The sequence below is a fragment of the Gasterosteus aculeatus genome, chromosome 17 (genome assembly GCF_964276395.1).
Source record: "Gasterosteus aculeatus chromosome 17, fGasAcu3.hap1.1, whole genome shotgun sequence".
In the NCBI taxonomy this organism is placed as follows: domain Eukaryota; kingdom Metazoa; phylum Chordata; class Actinopteri; order Perciformes; family Gasterosteidae; genus Gasterosteus; species Gasterosteus aculeatus.
Window position 1 is genome coordinate 604,569 of NC_135705.1, and position 23,122 is coordinate 627,690.

The window sequence follows — 23,122 nt, forward strand, 5'->3', positions numbered from 1 at the left end:
GACGTTGAGACAAAGTGACGTCTGAGCGTCTTTTACGTGTTCTTTTACTTTTTGTTCTGGACACAGAAGGTCCCTCGTTAATCTTTTGAGTCGATGGAGGAAGACGAGGATCAGGTGGCGTCCGGTTGGACGCAGAGACGAATCTGAGTGGCAGTTTGTCCCAAGTCTGCACACAATAACCATAAAGGAGGCAAATGGGACGACCCTTCGTTAACGAGACCAGAACCGTTGAATAAATCAGTTTCAAACTAAAAAACAAAGTACGTATTTTGTCTTAAATAAGTAGCATGAATAAGCAACAATACATCACAACAGTAAGTTCTCTTCATTTTCACAAACAGACATCTGCTGAGATACACTCTACTGCCGTAAACTGCTGTTCTTCTGTAAGTATTTACAGTTTCCACCCAGAGGGGTGGAGGAGGGTGGTGTCTCTGCACACAATAGAATGTATTTAAATGTGTCAGAAAGACCACAAAGCGCCTTTAATAAAAACACCAACCCGATGAAGATGATGTGAGAACAAGAGTCTCAACAGTTCAAATAAAAAACAAACCAGACAACCAGCCGGCTTTAAGGCCCCAGAAAGATGGAGCTTCTCTCCCTCAACGTCTACGGCTGAAGTGCTGCAGAGCAAGGCACTAAATCCCTGGGATCATGAGAGGAGACGGTGGTGGTCTGAGGACCTGATGGACACTCTGGAGTTATTAATAATCCGAGTGGGAGGAATCAGGAGATGTTGGTAGGTCTCCGTGGGTCGTTTCCCCTCGAGGAGGCTTCAAGAGTTCAGATGTTCTCACTTAATCGTCCTTCAAAGGTTTCTTTCCACAGTGGAATTACACATTTAAAACACTGACTTAAATTGCACCAGCGATCACGTTCCAGTTCTCAACACAAACTGAATGTTAATGTTGAATATGTGACTATTCTGGTAATTAGTTCCTGAATCAATTCGTTGCCTGGAGCTTCTCAAACGGGACCATTTGCTGCCACGTTTCTTTGTCTGATCATGATCGAAATATCTTATCGAACACTGACGATGAACTAATTCATCAAGACATGAATGATTAGAGTTAAAAAACTAAAGACAGGAGACGTGACTCTTAATGGACCAGAATTTACTAAATGAACATCATGTTGTATTGAAGAAAACTTGAAACTAGAGACTGAGACCATAAACTCATGTTTACAATGTTTACTGAGGGAATAAATCAAGAGAGAAGTAGAGTCATTTCCTCATAGACGTCTATGGGAGCAGAGGAGTCGCCCCCTGCTGGTCACTACAGAGAAGTAGAGTCATTTCCTCATAGACGTCTATGGGAGCAGAGGAGTCGCCCCCTGCTGGTCACTACAGAGAAGTAGAGTCATTTCCTCATAGACGTCTATGGGAGCAGAGGAGTCGCCCCCTGCTGGTCACTGCAGAGAAGTAGAGTCATTTCCTCATAGACGTCTATGGGAGCAGAGGAGTCGCCCCCTGCTGGTCACTACAGAGAAGTAGAGTCATTTCCTCATAGACGTCTATGGGAGCAGAGGAGTCGCCCCCCTGCTGGTCACTACAGAGAAGTAGAGTCATTTCCTCATAGACGTCTATGGGAGCAGAGGAGTCGCCCCCTGCTGGTCACTACAGAGAAGTAGAGTCATTTCCTCATAGACGTCTATGGGAGCAGAGGAGTCGCCCCCTGCTGGTCACTACAGAGAAGTAGAGTCATTTCCTCATAGACGTCTATGGGAGCAGAGGAGTCGCCCCCTGCTGGTCACTACAGAGAAGTAGAGTCATTTCCTCATAGACGTCTATGGGAGCAGAGGAGTCGCCCCCTGCTGGTCACTACAGAGAAGTAGAGTCATTTCCTCATAGACGTCTATGGGAGCAGAGGAGTCGCCCCCTGCTGGTCACTACAGAGAAGTAGAGTCATTTCCTCATAGACGTCTATGGGAGCAGAGGAGTCGCCCCCTGCTGGTCACTACAGAGAAGTAGGGTCATTTCCTCATAGACGTCTATGGGAGCAGAGGAGTCGCCCCCTGCTGGTCACTACAGAGAAGTAGAGTCATTTCCTCATAGACGTCTATGGGAGCAGAGGAGTCGCCCCCTGCTGGTCACTACAGAGAAGTAGGGTCATTTCCTCATAGACGTCTATGGGAGCAGAGGAGTCACCCCCTGCTGGTCACTACAGAGAAGTAGAGTCATTTTCTCATATACTTCCGAACTGTACGTGAACGCCTGAATAAGACAATATTGTGATGGTGAACATATAGAATTGCTATATATAATATAATAATATTATATATAATATAGATTGCTTTAAACATATTAAGTATAGATGGATGTGACAGCTTAATTATATATTTGATAGGATAAGTAACGTTTATATAACGCTCGCTTGCAGACTCTCACTAAAGGACAAACTGAAACTCAAAGTGTTGAACAGTTCAGCGAAACCTGATCCTGCTCCATCCCGGAACACATTTGCATCAGCCTGTGGATCCAAATAGAATCAGTACACACCTCAGTGTGACATGTCAACCAACAACATTCCTTACAGGTGACAAAGCTCCTCCCCTCACCTGACTCACCTGAGACCAACCAGTTTCTCTTTCCTTCTCACTGAAGAGAGACACACAGACTGACAAGAGACGATCAGATTCACCGTAAGAAGAAACCAACGACGTCCTCTGATTGATTCTACAGGAGAGAAAAGAGGGAAACTACAACCGAACGCTCCACAGACTGAAGGTGAGTTTGAGTAGAAACCGTGAAGTTAGTAGAAGAGGGAGGGAAGCCGTGACTGATCTACTTTCTGTGTCTTCAGCTTCGCTTTGAGACCAAATGGCTTCCAGATCCGAGGAGGATCTCTGCTGTCCGGTCTGTCAGGAAGTCTTCAAGAACCCTGTTCTTCTGTCATGTAGCCACAGCTTCTGTAAAGTCTGTCTGAAGAGCTGGTGGAGAGAGAAACAAGCTCAGGAGTGTCCAGTTTGTAGGACAACATCTTCAGGGTCACATCCACCTTGTAACCTGGTGTTAAAGAACCTGTGTGAGGCCTTCTTACTGGAGAGAGCTTCAGAGACTCTCTGCAGTTTGCACTCTGAGAAGCTCAGACTCTTCTGTCTGGACCATCTGCAGCCAGTGTGTGTCGTCTGCAGAGATTCACAGAAACACACCAACCACAGATTCAGACCCATCGATGAAGCTGCTGTAGAACACAAGAAGAACCTTCAGGAACCTCTGGAGGCCTTAAAGGAGAAGTTAAAGCTCCTTGAACAAGTTAAAGTGACGTGTGATCAAACAGCAGCATACATGAAGGTCCAGGCCCGAGACACAGAGAGGCTGATTCAGGATCAGTTTAAGAAGCTTCACCAGTTTCTAAAGAAGGACAAGAAGGCCAGGATCTCTGCTCTGAAGAAGGAAGTGGAGCAGAAGAGTCAGATGATGAAGGAGAAGATGGAGGCTCTGAGCAGAGAGATAGCAGCTCTTTCAGACACAGTCAGAGCCACAGAGGAGCAGCTGAGAGCTGAAGACATCTCCTTCCTGAACCACTACAAGGCTGCAGTGGAAAGAGTCCAGCAGCGCCCCCTGCTGGAGGACCACCAGCTGCCATCAGGAGCTCTGATAGACCAGGCCAAACACCTGGGCAACCTGACCTACAACATCTGGAGCAAGATGAAGAAGATGGTCTCCTACACTCCTGTGGTTCTGGATCCAAACACTGCTTATCCAGACCTCATCCTGTCTGAAGATCTGACCAGCGGGAGACGAGGAGAGATACAGAAGCTTCCTGATAATCCAGAGAGGTTTGATAAACGCTGTGTTGTTCTGGGCTCTGAGGGATTTAACTCAGGGACTCACAGCTGGGATGTTGAAGTAGGAGACAGTACATACTGGTATCTGGGTGTGTTAGCAGAGTCTTTCCAGAGGAAAGGAACCGTACTGTCTGGGATATTGAGAATAGGGTTCTATGAAGATACATACTATGTATTGTCACCATCAGCTCCACTCACTGAGCTCTCTGTGCAGACGAAGCCTCAGAGGATCAGAGTGCATCTGGACTGGAACGGAGGGAAGCTGCGTTTCTCTGATCCTGATACTAACACACACATACACACCTTCACACACACCTTCACTGAGAGGATGTTTCCATTCATTTACACAGTAGATGAAGTGAAGATCTCACCTCTGACGGTCTGTGTGACTTTGGAACAGAGCAGATAGAGAAGAAGATCATAAATGTTTTCATGATGTTCTTTTTAACATGTCGAGCTGCTCCAGTTATTCTGTTTAATTAACCCAAAGAAAAGTTTATCTTACTTGTTCATTATTTTTGATTTGTTTAAATGTTTTTGTTTTTCAGTTTGAAAACGTTATGTTTAGATTAGATTAGATTAAACTTTATTGTCACTGCACAGGGTACAAGTACTGAGGCAACGAAATGCAGTTTAACATCCGACCAGAAGTGCAAAATAGCAAAAAGTGCAGAGTATGTGCATATGTACAGTGTAATAAGTGAATAAATAGATGTGTACAGTAAGAAATGGATGTACAATAACAGTGCAAATGTTCAGTGGCTGGAGGAGGGTGTGGCAGTCAAGCCAGGGTGGAGGGGGGAGTACAGTCACTGAGGGAGATGGGGGGGGGGCAGAGTTCAGAGTTCAAGGGGGGCAGAGTTCAGTAGAGTGACGGCCGCAGGGATGAAGCTGTTCCTGACCCCTGTAGCGCCTCCCAGAGGGCAGGAGGGCAGACATCTCTTGCTCTGGACGCCTCGATGGTGGGGAGGGAGGAACCGGTGATGCGTTGGGCGGTTTTCACCCTCTGCAGGTGGCTGCTGCTCTGTTTGTTTTTATCTCTAAACTTTATCACAACGTCTTCATTTTGATGACACTTTGTTGAAAGGAGCTTAGATTGAAATAAATGATTGACATCAATGGAAGTATTAAAAGTCACTACGATAAATCAGAAAAGAACTAAATAACGGGGAACCACCCTGAGCTAACAGGGACTAATAACCAAAACTGATATTTTCCCATTTTAATCAAATAAATCCAGCAATGCTGTAAGAGAATAACTACAGAATAATGAGCCTGAGCGTATCGGCCACTAACACCAGCGGAACAAACAAAGGTACACAACTGAGCTTTTATTGGCTTTTCCTCGTTAACAGAACACGGTGTTATTGGAATATAATCCACGTGGGACAAAAAACCAAACAGGAGAGAAAAGAAATCCATGTTAACATTTGAAATAATCACACTTTGTCTCATTAGAAACAAAACGGGTTCACAGAATAGTCCTGAACGTAAACGTGCTTATTCAGCACTGTTAGAATAATGGTAATTATGTGCATCTTAAATCATAGAGACAATAAGAGAAATAAAAACGTTTCCAAAGCTTGTGTTCATATTTACATCCGCTGATATTATCAATCTGCCTGGAGAGGAATCAGAGGAGCACATCAACCTGCGAGTAATAAAGTGACCGAGGTCACATTCTTCACTTTCATCTTCATAATCAACCCATTTAGTGAAAAACCCAAACTAAAGTAACTAAGTATTTACAGAGAACATTTTACTTTCTTCATAAGAACACGCAGAAATGTATCTGTCTTAAAGCTAAAACCTCCCTAGTAGTAGTACTATTAGTAGTAGTAATAGTAGTAATAGTAGAAGTAGCTGTAATATTATCCAATTAATACCAATACATCTTACTCCAGAAAGTCGTTCTGCCTTTGATATCTTTTCATTCACCGACGTTTACATATTTTCTTGAGAAAAGAGAACGTTAGAAACTAAAGGAAACAAGTTAAAGAAGACGGGGACACATGAAGACGTTCACTTTTATCTGCAACTTGAGGTCTTGTGAAACCGTCTTCATATGTGAGGTCCACCTCGAGCCCAAAGATGAGGAGCGTGCACGTTGGACTGCTGAAACAAACCGGTCTGACGTCCGTCGCTCTTCCTTTACGTCATTCATTGGATCGGTAAATGGACCTTAACAGGTCGGTTAACTCAACCAGGTCGGGTGGTTAATAAGGCGTGAACGTGTTAAAGAAACAAAGACTTACAGCAACACTTTCATGTCCAGTGTGAAACCAAAGGACGGTCCAACGGTCCAGATGTCCCATTGGACCAAATAAACTTCATCACGTTACCTCCAAAACAAACCCCGTCCTGCTCATTTCATGCAGGATGGTCTGCTGAATTTACCGTAACGCAATGTGACCTTTGACCTCTGAGCAGTGGCGACATATGATCAGTCTACGTTTAAAGGCAACGCACTGTGGTCCAAAGCCACCAGAAAAAACCCAGACCCGGGACAAAGGGACCGTGAGACAAAGTGACGTTGAGACAAAGTGACGTCTGAGCGTCTTTTACGTGTTCTTTTACTTTTTGTTCTGGACACAGAAGGTCCCTCGTTAATCTTTTGAGTCGATGGAGGAAGACGAGGATCAGGTGGCGTCCGGTTGGACGCAGAGACGAATCTGAGTGGCAGTTTGTCCCGAGTCTGCACACAATAACCATAAAGGAGGCAAATGGGACGACCCTTCGTTAACGAGACCAGAACCGTTGAATAAATCAGTTTCAAACTAAAAAACAAAGTACGTATTTTGTCTTAAATAAGTAGCATGAATAAGCAACAATACATCACAACAGTAAGTTCTCTTCATTTTCACAAACAGACATCTGCTGAGATACACTCTACTGCCGTAAACTGCTGTTCTTCTGTAAGTATTTACAGTTTCCACCCAGAGGGGTGGAGGAGGGTGGTGTCTCTGCACACAATAGAATGTATTTAAATGTGTCAGAAACACCACAAAGCGCCTTTAATAAAAACACCAACCCGATGAAGATGATGTGAGAACAAGAGTCTCAACAGTTCAAATAAAAAACAAACCAGACAACCAGCCGGCTTTAAGGCCCCAGAAAGATGGAGCTTCTCTCCCTCAACGTCTACGGCTGAAGTGCTGCAGAGCAAGGCACTAAATCCCTGGGATCATGAGAGGAGACGGTGGTGGTCTGAGGACCTGATGGACACTCTGGAGTTATTAATAATCCGAGTGGGAGGAATCAGGAGATGTTGGTAGGTCTCCGTGGGTCGTTTCCCCTCGAGGAGGCTTCAAGAGTTCAGATGTTCTCACTTAATCGTCCTTCAAAGGTTTATTTCCACAGTAGAATTACACATTTAAAACACTGACTTAAATTGCACCAGCGATCACGTTCCAGTTCTCAACACAAACTGAATGTTAATGTTGAATATGTGACTATTCTGGTAATTAGTTCCTGAATCAATTCGTTGCCTGGAGCTTCTCAAACGGGACCATTTGCTGCCACGTTTCTTTGTCTGATCATGATCGAAATATCTTATCGAACACTGACGATGAACTAATTCATCAAGACATGAATGATTAGAGTTAAAAAACTAAAGACAGGAGACGCAGGGAGACGGAGGGAGACAGAAGGAGACTGAAGGAGACAGAAGGAGACGCAGGGAGACAGAAGGAGACAGGGGGACAGAAGAAGACAGAAGGAGACGCAGGGAGACGGAGGGAGACAGAAGGAGACTGAAGGAGACAGAAGGAGACGCAGGGAGACAGAAGGAGACAGGGGGACAGAAGAAGACAGAAGGAGACGCAGGGAGACAGAAGGAGACTGAAGGAGACTGAAGGAGACGCAGGGAGACAGAAGGAGACGCAAGGAGACAGAAGAAGACAGAAGGAGACTGAAGGAGACGCAGGGAGACAGGAGGAGGTATTGTGGTAAACGGCTCTGTGACCAGTCCAGCCTTGCAGTGGACACGTCTCGACCGCCATGAATCTTTTTGGACAAATCTCTAGACAATCTCTTAACCGTCAACAAAAGTCCGTATTTAATCCTGATGAAAACAATGTGCATCTGCAATGAGGAGAACAAAGACTCAGAACTATTCTAAAGACCCAATCCAGGATTCAGGAAGTGTTGGAGTGACATTGGATGTTCAGAACCGGATACAGACTGAGGACACAATGAGGAGCGACATTTCAAGAACAAAGTGGAAATGTCTTTTTGGAGTTGGAGTATTATTAGAGAATAAAGGGAAAAATGTTGAGGAAAAAATTCAAAAGTTTAAGCATGAAGTTGAAATGGAAAATAAACCCAATGATGTGGAATAATTTAAAATAAGAGTAAAGTGGAAGTATGAGAATAAAGACAACATTACTAGAATAAACTCTTGAGATAAATGAAACTATTGGCATTAGAGCATATTCTGAAAAATCAACTTCATTCTTAACATATTCCTCTTTATTCTTGAAATGTACAACGTATAAAGAAATCATTTCTTTATACTTAAGCCTGGTCCAAATACTTCCACAGCTGGAAGAGACAATAAATATTAAAGAACTAGATTTGTAGAAATCCCCAAATTTAAAAGGATAATTCATTTTGTGTGAAATCCTGATAAACATTTTTATAAATATAAAGAAATTGGCAACAATATTTAGTTGAGTTTGTTGGCAAAAAGGGACAAAAGGGATCAAATCCCAGAAGTACAATTAAATATTTTGTTCAATCACCAAAGATATTAATAGCTTTGACTTTTCCAGTGAAAGTAAAACATCTTTTCATTTGACCCTTCAGTCTGAATTAGTTTGAGAACTAACTGTTGTGACCGAGATAAGACTTATTAACGATCATTCGTCTAATATCTAATATCTGTCACACTACGCTGACGACTGGCTATTCTACATCCGCAAAAACCAAAGTCCAAGCAGCGTAAATGAGAGCGAAGATCAGATTTTATGGTGGCGAAGATGCTTTCAGTTCTGTGTGGTAAAAAAAAGGTCCTCCTGACATTTTTACAGCTTCATACAAGTATAAATCAATTCAATTCAATTCACAGATCCAAGGTGAGGTCCCTGGTTTCCTTTTTCTTACGGCCTTTCTACCTATATTTTATCTTCAAATTTGACATTTCAAATCTTTGTTTCATCTGACTCATTGTTTGGAGTCCGCATGTTCACGTCGAGTCAGATCTCGGAGGAGGTCTTCTGCCTTTGAGGACAGAATCATCACTATCATCTCTGTCCAGAGAGTGGCAAATCGGCTGCATCGTCCACCTCAGCCAATCACGTCCCGGCACGCTGCCCCCTCAAAGCGCCCCGCCCGGTAACATGATAACACACTAAAGCTGTCTCCCTCAGACACACAGGTGAGCACGCTCCCACCGGCGGACTGAGAGCAGCATCGGAAAATGAAAAGGCCAGTCAGGCCCCCCCCCCAACCCCTCTGCCCACTGGAAACACTGGACTCTCCATTGCTTCGTTTGCTAGCAATGTTTGGCCGTTAGCCAACGTGAGCGAGCTCACAGTATGACGACTGCTCGACCCCCCCCGACCACCCACACCTCCGAACTGCCAACTCGGACCTCTTGGAAGTAGGGTTGGTGGTCACACCCACTCCTGGACGGGGTACTTGTAGTAGTGCTGCGTCATGGCGCTCTGCTGCACTCCTTTGTTCTTGAACTGAAAGACGGTGTAGACCAGGACCAGGATGCACAGTGACAGGACGCAGGGGATCACCACGGCGATGGCGTTGACCGTGGTCGGTGCGTCGTTGATGGTCACCATGATGTCCACGTCGTCCATGGGCAGCTGGCGGTCCCCGCGGTTCGCCTTGCTGCCGGAGCGCTCCATGTCCGACTGCTCGCAGCCCATCCAGTCGCGCAGGATGGACTTGGGGTACCCGGGCTCCACCGTCAGCTTCTGGTTGTCGAACTTCCAGTACTCCTTCCCCTTGTAGAAGTAGGTGTAGTCTGAGGGGAGGAGGGGGGGGGGGGGCAGAGAACAGAAATGGGAAATTAGAGAGTTGAGTGGGGGTTTCAAAAGGTTTCAGAAACCCTGTAGATTAACGTCAAATCATCAATGGCGTCTCAGGGGAGTCGGGTCAGGACAACATGTGTCTTGAACTTCTGGACCGCTGCACAGAAACTTGGCATCAATTGAAACAGTGGGAATCGGGGATGGAACTGTTAACGGTCAACCCGCTCTAAACATGAAACTGCTCTTAAAGTGAAGGAAGAGCTTCTCGTGTCACAGCTGCAATATCTGCAGTGACCAGCAGGGGTCGACTCCTCTGCTCCCATAGAAGTCTATGAGAAAATGAATACTTCTCTCTTGATTTATTCCCACAATAAACATTGTAAACATGAGTTCATGGTCTCAATCTCTAGTCTTCTTCAATACAGCATGATGTTACTGTAGTAAATTATGGTCAAACAGACCATAAAGCAGGGCGGGGCTACACGCTGATTGACAGGTCCCTACCAGAGACGTATACCTCAGTCCTACATACTTGAATATGTTCTCGCTTTGATTTATGCTATTTATGGAAGCTAGGGTTGGTCCTCCTGAGAAGGCCACAAACGTATCGTAGCACCCTGTCACTCACATCCCTCCCTGCTGATGAAGGCCCCCTGCGGTGCCTCCGGCACCCCTTTCCACACGCTGATGGGTTTGGGGTACCCCAGGTCCGCCGTATGCTTCTCCTCGTTGTAGCGCCAGTACTGGTCCCCTTTAAAGAAGTAGGTTTTGCCAACAGGCTCCCAGCGCAGCGCCGTGTCGATGCCGTCTTTGGGCAGGCAGCTGCCCAGCTCCACCAGGCCGAGGGGGTAACCCGGCTCCGCCGTCACCTCCTTGAACACCCAGTACTTGTCGCCTGCAGGAGAGACGAGTCACCACGTTGACTATGGCACACATGCTTTCAGATTCAGCATCTGTTGAAAGTGCAATCACAACCCCAAGGATTCTGAATCATGGTTAATATTTAGATTTGAGAAATTAATCAAATCCAGGATCCAGAGGAGCGATAAATGTTATCCAGCTGGCAGAGAGACAACACAACAGAAGGAAAATTACCTCTTCAAAAGCGTCCAAACACCAACATAACCTTCAGAAATAAATTGTATTGTTTGTTTTTTAAAGCAGGAAGAAGCGAGCAGCCCGTCTGCAGCTCTGTTATTTTGTAATATTGTGTTCAGAAGTTAGATGTGGGAAAACAGAAAAGGAGATTCAAAATCACACAAGCTTCTCTTTAAAGTCTCTTTTAGGGGCAATGAACAGGAACTCGTTTAAACAGCCTGTTTCCCCCGAGAACTCGGGGACCATGAACACAGAAAAACACTGATGGCTCCTTCAGTCATTGAAGGCAGCAGCACTCAGCTGTGACTCTAATAAATGAGCTGCACACATCACTGCTGGAGAAGCAAAGGTGCTTTTATCATCACAACGCTTTGAGGAGCCAAAGAACCAGAGATATGTGTATATCTTTAGTTTAGATTTCTATATATTGTACAGACATTAAGTGAGTGTGGGGGACGGGGGTGGGGGGGGGGTCTCCTTGTACCTTTGAAAAAGACAAATTTCCCGTCCGACCTCTCGTAGGCGGCGTCGATGTGAGGCGGCAGGCCCTTCCAGAACTGGTCGATCTGCATGGGGTAGCCCTCCTGCACCTTGTTGTTCCTCAGGCGCCAGAACCAGCGGTCCTGCAGGCAAAGAACCCGTTAGACATTCTACCTCACAGGGGGCCGATGGAGCGAGTCATCTGTGGAATCGGCCAATCGGAGCGCTCAAAACGTCACAGAGGAGGAGGAAGCAGGAAGTTCCTCCTCATCTCTGACCCCCGTCCCCCCCACTCCGTCCAAGCATCGGACCACCTCGAACCTGGAACTCTCAAGGGACAGGCAGACAGATATACAGAGGGACAGACATACAGAGAGACAGACGGACTGGTGACCTTTTCTAACGTTCAGTTTAAAGATCAGAGACATCAAAATGGGTTTTTCTTTTGGTGGGTGACACACACACACACGCCCACCTTGAAGACGAACATCTCCCTCCTGAAGAAGGCCACGGTGCTGAAGTTGCCGTCACAGATGTTGGGCTTGCCGTTGCCGGGCAGCGCCGGGCGGTCTCCGGGGGGGCGCGCCGGCCGGCCGTGGCGGTCGTGCTTGCGCTCCGAGGTGGAGTGCGTCCTCCGAGAGGGTAAGGTGGGCAGCGGGCGGGTGGGCTCCAGCATGGCGGTGGGGATTCCTTTGGATAACGATAATAATATCAACCCAATGACACCTCTGGGTCCTCTCAGTGTGCGACTGTAGTTCAGTGTCAGAGTGTGAGAGTTCATGTGATGGATACCAGCCTCATCCAAGCTGGATTAGCTCTCATGCTACATGCTAACACCCAATGTCAGCACAGCGTGTTCTGTCACGATATGACTTGTGGGTAGATATCTCCAGGAAGATGAGACAAGATGACGTAATGAATTCTGAAATCAGACTTTTATCCCGTGAAGGGAGCAAACTGCACACGGGCTAAAGGGGTTGGATGGTATGCTAACTAGCTTCCTCATTCTCCCATGTTACAGGAGGAGAGCACAGTGAGCTCAGCGATATTCTCCACCAGAGATCTTCTGTTCATTCATTCATTCATCATTTCATTAATTTCGTTTCACGAGCCCTCCTTCAGCTAACTGTCCTCTGAAGCTGGTCTGAAGGCCTCGGGAGGCCTGAACCTCACCGTAGATCTTCTGGATGCCCTGCAGGTCGTCCAGAGGCAGTTTGAAGTTGTGAGTGTCCATGTACTGGTAGAAAGGCGCCATGATGGCGCTCGGATCGTTGGAGTGCTCCAAGCCCAACGCGTGGCCCAACTCGTGGACCGCCACCAGGAACAAGTCGTTACCTGGAGAAAAGACCAAGATGAAAGGAAAACCATTTAAAACGCCGACTTCACAGCAAAAGTTAGGAAGCAGCTCTGTAAAGGAACCCGCCTCTCAAGGGGACTCAAAGACTTCATGATATCACATGACGCGCCTCACCGTCGTGGTTGGCGTTGCCGAGCGTCCACGGCTCGTCCGAGTCGAAGTGGGTGTCTCCTCCGATGCCGGCGCCGGGGAAGTAGGCGTGCGCCAGGAACCCGCCCTCCCCGTCGAAGGGGGAGCTGTCGCCGTGGAAACCAGAGGCGAAGAAGATCATGATGTCCGCCTCCTTGCCGTCGTTCTTGATCTCTGAGTACGGCACCTCCTGGGGGGGCGAGGGAGGGGAGGCACGGGGGGCGTCAGTATCTCGCAAAGGTTCCAAGCTGGACTCACGTTTCTGCACTGTGAATATCATTATTATTATTATTCTTGTGCAGGGATGCAAGTTTGTTTTTGTGTTCCTCAAGTGGAAAAGGAGTAAAAGTCGGGATAATGAATGAAATGCATCCATGTAGGACGTATTATCTGAGATCTCTGGTACCAGATGGGTGTGACCTCTGACCTGGAAGGAGAGCGGGGTCACCGCCTGCCACACGGTGAAGGCCTGCCGGATGGCTCGCTGGGTGTCCTTCTCTCCCACCTTGGGGGTGAAGTTCGATATGCTGTGAGGAACACGACAGAAACAGAGCGTTAGAGGTCCGTCCGACCTCCAGCAGGACCATGATGCAGGGATGAGTCACGTTGGATCTCCAAGAAGCACAGACAACGCGGACGAGCTAGTTAGCGCTAGCATGATCCGACTGCAGCGCCCTCGCCCGCGCTAGCAGCTCTGTGATGCTAGATGCTAAATGCTAGCGCCAGCATGCGAACATGACAAGTTAGAGGATGAACAAAAGTCTTTGGGATTCATGTCCCATCACAACGAATGTTGTTGGGACACGTTAGTCAGTAACAAAGTGCTACACACTTCATACACCTACTCAGCTCAAACACTTAGACATGGTGGCAGCGGCTGCACGGATGAGTCCATGTGCAGCCGAGAGGTTGTTAGAAGAGGAAACGGTCCATCTATGAGAGAGGAAGCTTCATGTTTCATACCGTCACATCATCCACTGTGAGGAAACACCTCCATGGAACCTCCCTGAGCCAGAGAGAGAGGGAGGAAGAGACGAGATAGTGGTGCAGATGGTAAACGAGAGGAGGGAACCTCGGGTTCTTTAAGTGAATTCACCTCTCTGCTCTGGTCCCATGGCAGATTAGTGATTGGAATTAGTGGTTTAGTTTATATATTCTTTGATACACTAAAGCTGGTTATGAACCTGAACATGAGAGTGAGAGAAAAAGAAGAAACAACGAGCGTTGGATGTGATCCGCATTGGACCGGTGTCCCATGGAGGCTCCACCGCATGCAGACAGGAGGAGAAGAAAGAGAAAGGTGGAGGGAGAGGAGGAACGAAGAGGAAGAGCAGGGAGAGAGACGAAGTAATGCAGTGATGCATTCAGGGTCCTGTGGGACGGAGACTTGAGGGATAAATACCTGTAGGAGATCTTCTTGTCCCTCCACTTCTGCCCCGTCAGGGCGTAGCGTTTGTTCCTCTGCCGCCGGCTGCTATGAGGGTGGTCGGGGACGCCACAGCGAGGCCTCCTCATCCACCTGCACGCAAGCTGACATATCAGCTGATGCTATCGAGCGTGAAAACATTTAGCGTCGCCTTAAACTTTATGTGCTGATTCTTATTGAATTCATTCTCAATGAGACCATGAAGGCTACGTACACGAAATGCTGAACATGTCTCCTATGAAATTACGTTCATTAAACGTACAACAGGACGGTTGTTGACGTTTGTTACGGTGTTGAGGGTTTGTGACACACAGGAGGGAAGATGTTGTTGGAACGTGGTGGACGATGGCGTTTGGTTGCATGAGTCCAGAAGAAATGTTATTCTTTCCAAAACAACTGGTTGGACTGGTTGAATAATTAGTGATGGGAGAGTTGGACCCATCTCATCATGTAAATAATGCATCCATGAAGCATTACCACCTTCCAACCCCTCCCCCCCCCCCCCCACTCCCTCAAGGAAACATCAGCCAATACTAATGAGTGTAATTCAAACGAGACAGTCGGCGCCCCAGAATTTGCTGGATAAAAGCAGTAACAAGTTCACCAAATCCACTTAAAATAAGATGTGTTCTCAGCTGTTCAAGGCGTTTGTAAAGATTAATTTACACCTTGATATTTGTGCAGAGGGATTATGAAATGTGCTGTTCTGATTCTCCAGAGGAGTTTTTGTTCTGCAGAAGGATAATCTGATGATCGGATGACGATCAAAAACATGCTCCTTTAGCGTGCAGGTGCACCATTAGCATGAAGATGCTCCTTTAGCATGCAGGGGCACCCTTAGCATAAAGATGCTCCTTTAGCGTGCAGGTGCACCATTAGCATAAAGATGCTCCTTTAGCATACAGGTGCACCATTAGCATGAAGATGCTCCTTTAGCGTGCAGGTGCACCATTAGCATGAAGATGCTCCTTCAGCATGCAGGTGCACCATTAGCATGAAGATGCTCCTTTTAGCGTGCAGGTGCACCATTAGCATGAAGTTGCTCTTTTAGCGTGCAGGTGCACCCTTAGCATAAAGATGCTCCTTTAGCATGCAGGTGCATGATTAGCATGAAGATGCTCCTTTAGCGTGCAGGTGCACCATTAGCATGACGATTCTCCTTTAGCGTGCAGGTGCATCATTAGCATGAAGATGCTCCTTTAGCGTGCAGGTGCATGATTAGCATGAAGATGCTCCTTTAGCGCGCAGGTGCACCATTAGCATGACGATTCTCCTTTAGCGTGCAGGTGCATCATTAGCATGAAGATGCTCCTTTAGCGTGCACATGCCCCTGTAAGTGCTTCACTCACTCTATGGTGGTCTCGTCCAGGACGCCCGTCACCGGTATGCCGTAGAAGCGCTGCATGGCGGCCACGGCCGACTGCATGGCCTTCTCCTGCCGCAGGTCGGAGGTGCGGAGGTCGTTAGGCAGCAGGTAGCCGTAGTTCTTCAGCCACGTCTGACACAGAACAAGAACAAGAAAAGGCTGCGATCAAAGTCTTGTTCTGAACATTTGGTTTGTTTATAGTCTGAAGCCACGCAGAAGGGTCCATTTCAACATCAAGAACTATTGTTTGTGAACAATAGTCACTTTTATAGACTATTGTTTAAAACATAAAATGGACCAAATATAAAATGAAGGCGCTTTATTAAATGGAATGAGTATGTTGTTGACGTTCTCCTGATAGAGGTGGAATAAAAGACTTATTTATGGAATATATATCAGAGAGAGCTAAATACCCAGAACATTTTAATCGCACCGATTCAAAATCAATCCACAAGTTTCCTCTGAAGATTTTAATAAATGTTGTATTTTTTACTTGAGCACTTGTTTCTTTAATATGACATAAAACAATCCAACAACACTCCCGAGAGAGAGAGAGAGAGAGAGAGAGAGAGAGAGAGAGAGAGAGAGAGAGAGAGAGAGAGGGAGAGAGAGAGAGAGAGAGAGAGAGAGAGAGAGAGACAGAGACAGAGAGAGAGAGAGAGAGAGAGAGAGAGAGAGAGAGAGAGAGAGACAGAGACAGAGAGAGAGAGAGAGACAGAGAGAGAGAGAGAGAGAGAGAGAGAGAGAGAGAGAGAGAGACAGAGACGAGAGAGAGAGAGAGAGAGAGAGAGAGAGAGAGAGAGAGAGAGACAGAGACAGAGAGAGAGAGAGAGAGAGAGAGAGAGAGAGAGAGAGAGGAGAGAGAGAGGAGAGAAGAACGGGAGACGGAGCAGCAGATAGATGGAGGTACGGAGGAGGAGGCTCAGCTCCTTCTCCACAGTAGCTCATTAATATTTCAGAGCAACAAGCCTCATCGTTTGGGAGGAATGACGCTGAAATAAAGTCTGGTGATTGCTGCGCTGTGATTGGACAGTGAACCGGGATCCCTTCCGGGCTTTGACCCGGAACCTTCTCCGGACAGTAGAAGTAGCAGAAACTTCTCCGCCGTGAGCTCAACACCAAAGTGCAATTCGCCAGCTAACCGCTAATCAGCCAGCTATCCGCTAACTAGCCAGCTATCCGCTAACTAGCCAGCTAACCGCTAACTAGCCAGCTAGCCGCAGATGTCCACTGTTAGCTGGCTAACTTGAAGGCCTTTGGTCACTCACAATCCAATTAGACGGCGACGACAGCGTCTCAGTCTAATTCCTGGAAAATGACTCAATCCACAAAATAAAGATCATCAAAAGAAATAAGCAGAAATTCCACCAAGAATCACAGCTTTAAATCCTTACAAAAGTGTTCCTTCAAGAAATGAATTAATTAATGTTCTTCTTTATTTCAAACAACAAGTACTTTTCTATATTGGTCACATTGTTTCCAAATTATACATATTTAATGTAATAATCTCCTTCAAAAACTGAACTCACACACTCACAGACACACTAACACACTAACACACACCCACTGCATTAGTCTGTATGTGTGTGTGTCTATATTCGGCACCTCTATATTTAAATATGTTTCTATCTTTGCACCCTTTAGTGTGCCAACGTGTGCGTGTGTGTGTGTGTGTGTGTGTGTGTGTGTGCGTGTGTGTGTGTGTGTGTGTGTGAGTGTGTGCGTGTGTGTGTGTGTGCGCGTGTGTGCGTGTGTGTGTGTGTGTGTGTGTGTGTGTGTGCACTAGTGGCCCAGCTGCTGCTGGCTCAGAAGAAGCCGTTTGGATTAAATAATTTACCAGCTGCACAACAATTATGACAGTGACACACAGCTCTGAACACACACACACACACACACACACACACACACACACACACACACACACACACACCTCATGTAAGGTGAGTGCAGCAACACGTCTGAGTGGCAGAAATAAAACCGTCACACGTGAACATGTTCAATAAAACATACGTGACTCTGCTGGTGACTCACAGCACGCTCGCTTCCTGAGCAGGACCATGTGACACGCGAGGGACGAATCAGGGACAGGTGAGACACCAACAGGAAGTGGACATTGGTCTCTGCATCACCTGATGGACGGCGCCAGTGAGCAGAGAGATGAACTAAACTTTCTTCTTTTCTTGGTGACAACAAACTGACGACAAAAAGACTTTTATGTTTTGTCTCAATAGCGAAGAGGAAAAGATTAAATGGTGACGCTGGATGAAATAATGAAAAATACTTTCTGTTAAGTAAGCAATATTTATTTTAAAGTATAAAACAAAACCCTAAAAACCCTTCGGTAAATTTCGGCACCTCAAACAAAAATCTTTAATCTGATCCAAATGTATATTTAAAAACTCTGAAGAAGTTTATATTGCATTCCTATTAAAGACAAATAAATAGAAATAATCTATATTTTAAAATGAATAACGGAAGTGTCTCAGTAAGTAAATCAGGAGTTCTGTTGGATCAACTGTCATTCATGAATACATTTTATTGTATCATTTATACAATATTTATCACTGATCTGTTTCATATACTTTGTATTCATTTCCTACAGAGCAGCAGCACTTTGGTGCTTCTGTCGAGTGCCGGCCTCCAGCAGATTGTGTAACCATGGCGACGGGGACGGAGGTCCCGCCTCCTCCCGACAAAGGAGAGTTGGTTCGTCGGAGGAACACAGACGATTGTAGAAGCAGCATTTGTTTGGAAAACAGACATGAAATGAGGAGAAACGTTGATGAAGGCGGAGACGTTGACTCGTGTTAAATGTCTTTCTGTCACCACGTCTTTGTCTACTTTTATCAAGTTGTGAAAAATTACTCTCTGGGTTTTGGACTGTGGATGAGAGAAAACCACAATTGAAGACTTTAAGTCGTTTTATTCTGCTCAGCGTTGTGATCGATTTAAATTAAATGTTCTCTTTTCATTTTCAAATTTTCAAACAAAGGTTTGGAGTCTTTTTCAGTTCCCTTCTCAAAAAGTTACCTCTTTACTTTTTTCTTAGCAACGGCTTTTATTCATCTTAATTGTATTTGCCAATCTGCGTCCTCGCGGTTACTAAGCAACAGTAGAGTCACGGATGGTCCGAAGGAAAGAACATGAAACATGGATGGAATATATCTACTGAAACGCATCAGCAGGACCTCACAGCGCAGTACGACGGACGCGGGACGGACAGACGGGGCACCGCCGACACGCTGCTGGTGTTTATTACACAGAACCTGTATTTGCTCATAGAGTTTGATGAGCAGAGATTCGTCCTGTAAACCACAGCTTTTATTTCTGAAATCGCACCTGAAGGACAGACGAGTTAATCGGACTCCCGGAGGAGAGCGATGCATCTCAGGAGGCTTTCTGAGGGTCCTCAATTATTTAAGTAGTTATTTGAGTCACAACCGACTGAACAAAGAGAAGAGAAACACAACGAGGCCCAAATGTTCTGAACCAGCAAAAGGAAAAGTGACTTCTAGTAACACCGCCTACACACACACACACACACACACACACACACACACCGCCTACACACACACACACACACACACACACACACACACACACACACACACCGCCTACACACACACACACACACACACACACACACACACACACACCGCCTACACACACACACACACACACACACACACACACACACACACACACACACACACACACACACACCGCCTACACACACACACACACACACACACACACACACACACACACCGCCTACACACACACACACACACACACACACACACACACACACACACACACACACCGCCTACACTCACACACACACACACGCGCACTCACACACACACACACGGCCTGAGGTGGAGTGAACAGAGTGTCTCCATCACGTTACAGGTGGAGTACTCCACTCTCTGGATGGACAGCGCTCCTCAGATGCTAACATGCTAAGCTACAGGGAGAGAGGAGTGATGTTACGTGGACTTTTAGTGCCTGTTTCCACAGTGAAGGAGATTAATACGCTGTAACAGATCAGATTGTAATCAACACAATAAAAACAATGAACCAATCAAAGTTGACTTGGCGGATCTGAGCTGCTGTGATGCGGAGAGCTAGTTCCCGTTAGCTGTTAGCTGTTAGCTCGCTACAGTCCACTTTAACACTGTGACGCGTTCACGCTCCAGCCAGTAAAAATGAGTATTATGCAAAGGTAAATTATAAAGTGTTCAATTGTGAATTGTGACCCAAATTTTATTTTGCGTTAGAGATTTCTTTCTATTTGTTTAAAATATAAAAATATAATTATATCATATAAATACATAAACATTAGAGAGGGAATCATGTTTTGTTGTTACACACATTGCTATTGGATCGGCAGACACAAGATCAGGGCCCGGTTCCTTTACGTGGTTCAACTAAGTCAATCAGATGTTCCGTTATCCAGCTAAAATTAGCGAGATGATTGACATCTCGGTTCCTCAAAGTCTGATTCGCGCTCAAACCGTCTCGTTGTTTTGAAGCAGATGTCGTACGTCAGAAGGCAGAAGAGTCGATGACCGAAACCAGGATTTTCTAACAGTACAACAAATCAACCTAAAGGAAGACGAGCAGGAGGTGATACGTGTATTTGAATGATATTGTACATCGTTCACGTTGTTCATTCTGTACGTCCATCAGTGTCTCCGTCCCAGAGGGGATCGTCCCGTGGAGCTCCTCCCCGTGTCGGCGCCAGCAAAGGAACTGGTGCTTGGACAAAGGAAGTCACCTGGGTGGGGGCTTCGGAGACCTTTACCACGATTAAGCAAGGAATCCATCTCGGAGCTGAGCGCTCCTCCGTGCACATCGGCTGCCTGAAGGGTTCCACCTTCCACTGTGGTTCCTCAGCTGAGGAAAGAAACATCTGCTTTGTGCGGCCGCCGCATTTGCAGCTCCCTTTGTCTGAACGAAAAGTGTCACCGGCAACACCAAACATCCCCCCAAGCCAACCAAACACCTCGTCTCCCACGGCAACAAGCACCTCCATAGCGACCGCAATGTGTGGAAGAAAGGTGATGATGCACAAACAGCATCTTCATCAGAAACCTGTCAACAAAGACCTCCACGTGCGCACACATCTGTGTGCACACACATCTGTGTGCACACACATCTGTCTGCTACCCCCCCCTCCCCCTCCCCCCCCAACCCGTCTTCTCCTTCATCTCTTCCGACTCGCTGCCACGTCCATGAATTATGGAGGGAGCTATATTTGGAGAGGAGCTGAGGAGCAGGTTCATCTGAAGCTCTCTTGGTGTAACAAGGCTCAGAGCACGTGGTCCTCTGCACGGATCAATACTCTAAACTATTATTAATATCTGGGGGGGGGGGGGCCTACCTCCACGATCAGCGTCTTCTCCTCCCCGCAGACGGACACCACCCAGAACAGGATGGGGAAGTAGCAGGTTTTCCAGCAGACTCCCGGGAGCCCGGCTCTCCTCCTCCGCCTTACTCCACCTCCTCCTCCTCCTCCTCCTCCTCCTCCCGTTGTCATGGCTGTATCCCCAAAATCCCCCCGCCCTGCCCCCCAGAAACGATCCCAGGGTCCTGGTTGTTTACCGGAGGAAAAAGTCTGTGTGGTCGCGCCTCATCCCGTCTTCTCCTCTCCTCCCTCCCTCTCCTCCTCCCTCCCTCTCCTCCTCCTCCTCCTCCTCTCTTTTGTCTCCCGCTATCTCCCGGTGCGCCAGCGCAGACGCGCTATTGGTTCAGCGGCCATTGCGCAGACTCATTTGGGCGGAGCGGAACATCTGGGGAGCCTGGCTACAACACGCAGGTTGGTCGGTCGGTCTCGGGCATCATCGAGGAGGAGGAGGAGGAGGGACGCAGAGAGATGGGGGAGAGAGGGAGGGATGTTGTTGCAGTAGCGGCTTATCACCACCAGGAGCACTGCAGAGACAGACAGAGTGCGCTTTGTCTCTTTGTCCTCCTGCCACCGTCTCTCTGTGTAGCTGAAGTTCTTCTCCAGTGGACCAGACGTGAAGAGCTCACAGGCCTTCTGAAGGTTCTACAGAGAAACGTCAAACAACCGAATGTTTTCATCCAAAGCGCTGCATGTCCTCCTGAACTCTGTTCCTCTTTAATCGTCCACGTAATCACATGAGAGGAAGAATAAAGATGGAAATCATTCCAACGGGTAGAAACCATGTCATGAAACCTGCAGAGTTCATGAGAAGTGGAATCAGAAACGTCTGTGGTCTCCGGTGACGTCATTGCAGGAACGTTGGCTTCCACACTGTCAGGAATGAACGAGCATCGATCCAGAATACATCTGCCGCAGGAGAAAGATCCTTTTAAGATGAGGAGGAGGAGGAGGAGGAGTCAGGTGGAACACAAGAAATCACTACAAAGGTCACGTTATAACCAGTTGTCACGACTGGACAACGGCCCCGAACCCAAATGCACGACTCCAGAGGAAAGGTTTGAAAATAAAAGGTTTCAGAAGAGAAAAACCTTAAACTAAGACCTAAGAACAAAAAGTATCTATAAAACAAACGTTGAGAAAAGAACCAACAGAAATCGTGCCTTAAAGTACAAAACCATAGCAAGACTAGGCGATGGCAAAAGGATATATGATGTGGGACAAGACGAAACAGGACAAAGGGAGACGCAGACAATATATACACAAGTATATATTGTCTGCGTCTCCCTTTGTCCTGTTTCACAGGTGGAAACAATCAGGGGCAGCGAAGACAATCGGACACAGGGGGAAGTTGCCTAAAACGAGAGGAAGGTTAACTTTCAAAATAAAACAGGAAGATAACATCGACACGAGACAAACCTGATTAAATGAACTTAACAAAGTTTCCTGGAGATGAAAGTCCTCACGAGCAGACAAAACGTCACGTGCTAAAGCTGCGTCCTGTGTAGTGACCAGCAGGGGGCGACTCCTCTGCTCCCATAGACGTCTATGAGGAAATGACTCTACTTCTCTGTAGTGACCAGCAGGGGGCGACTCCTCTGCTCCCATGGACGTCTATGAGGAAATTACTCTACTTCTCTGTAGTGACCAGCAGGGGGCGACTCCTCTGCTCCCATAGACGTCTATGAGGAAATGACTCTACTTCTCTGTAGTGACCAGCAGGGGGCGACTCCTCTGCTCCCATAGACGTCTATGAGGAAATGACTCTACTTCTCTGTAGTGACCAGCAGGGGGCGACTCCTCTGCTCCCATAGACGTCTATGAGGAAATGACTCTACTTCTCTGTAGTGACCAGCAGGGGGCGACTCCTCTGCTCCCATAGACGTCTATGAGGAAATGACTCTACTTCTCTCTTGATTTATTCCCTCAGTAAACATTGTAAACATGAGTTTATGGTCTCAGTCTCTAGTTTCAAGTCTTCTTCAATGCAGATGATGTTCATTGAGTGAATTAGAATTAGAATCAAAGAGAACATGGGGATCCTTTAGGGTTACATGCAGGTCTCTTGAAGGCCATG

The 23,122-nt window shown here is 46.8% G+C and overlaps 2 protein-coding genes across 2 annotated transcripts; one reads left to right on the forward strand and one right to left on the reverse strand.

Annotated features, from left to right (window-relative positions):
• The first annotated feature begins 2,590 nt into the window (after positions 1-2,590).
• LOC144388976 (nuclear factor 7, brain-like) lies at positions 2,591-4,914 on the forward strand. Its single transcript, XM_078092631.1, has 2 exons — positions 2,591-2,731; positions 2,808-4,914. The coding sequence occupies exon 2, from the start codon at positions 2,825-2,827 to the stop codon at positions 4,202-4,204; it is 1,380 nt and encodes a 459-aa protein (XP_077948757.1). The 5' UTR covers positions 2,591-2,731; positions 2,808-2,824; the 3' UTR covers positions 4,205-4,914.
• A 193-nt stretch (positions 4,915-5,107) lies between these two features.
• On the reverse strand, positions 5,108-21,326 carry mmp24 (matrix metallopeptidase 24). The gene is made up of 10 exons (XM_078092624.1): positions 21,025-21,326; positions 15,622-15,770; positions 14,249-14,365; positions 13,274-13,373; positions 12,832-13,036; positions 12,534-12,695; positions 11,836-12,050; positions 11,365-11,503; positions 10,411-10,677; positions 5,108-9,775 (listed from the first exon to the last, which is right to left on the reverse strand). Exons 1-10 carry the CDS (start codon positions 21,178-21,180, stop codon positions 9,411-9,413), a joined length of 1,875 nt encoding a protein of 624 aa, XP_077948750.1. The 5' UTR covers positions 21,181-21,326; the 3' UTR covers positions 5,108-9,410.
• Positions 21,327-23,122: the final 1,796 nt, after the last annotated feature.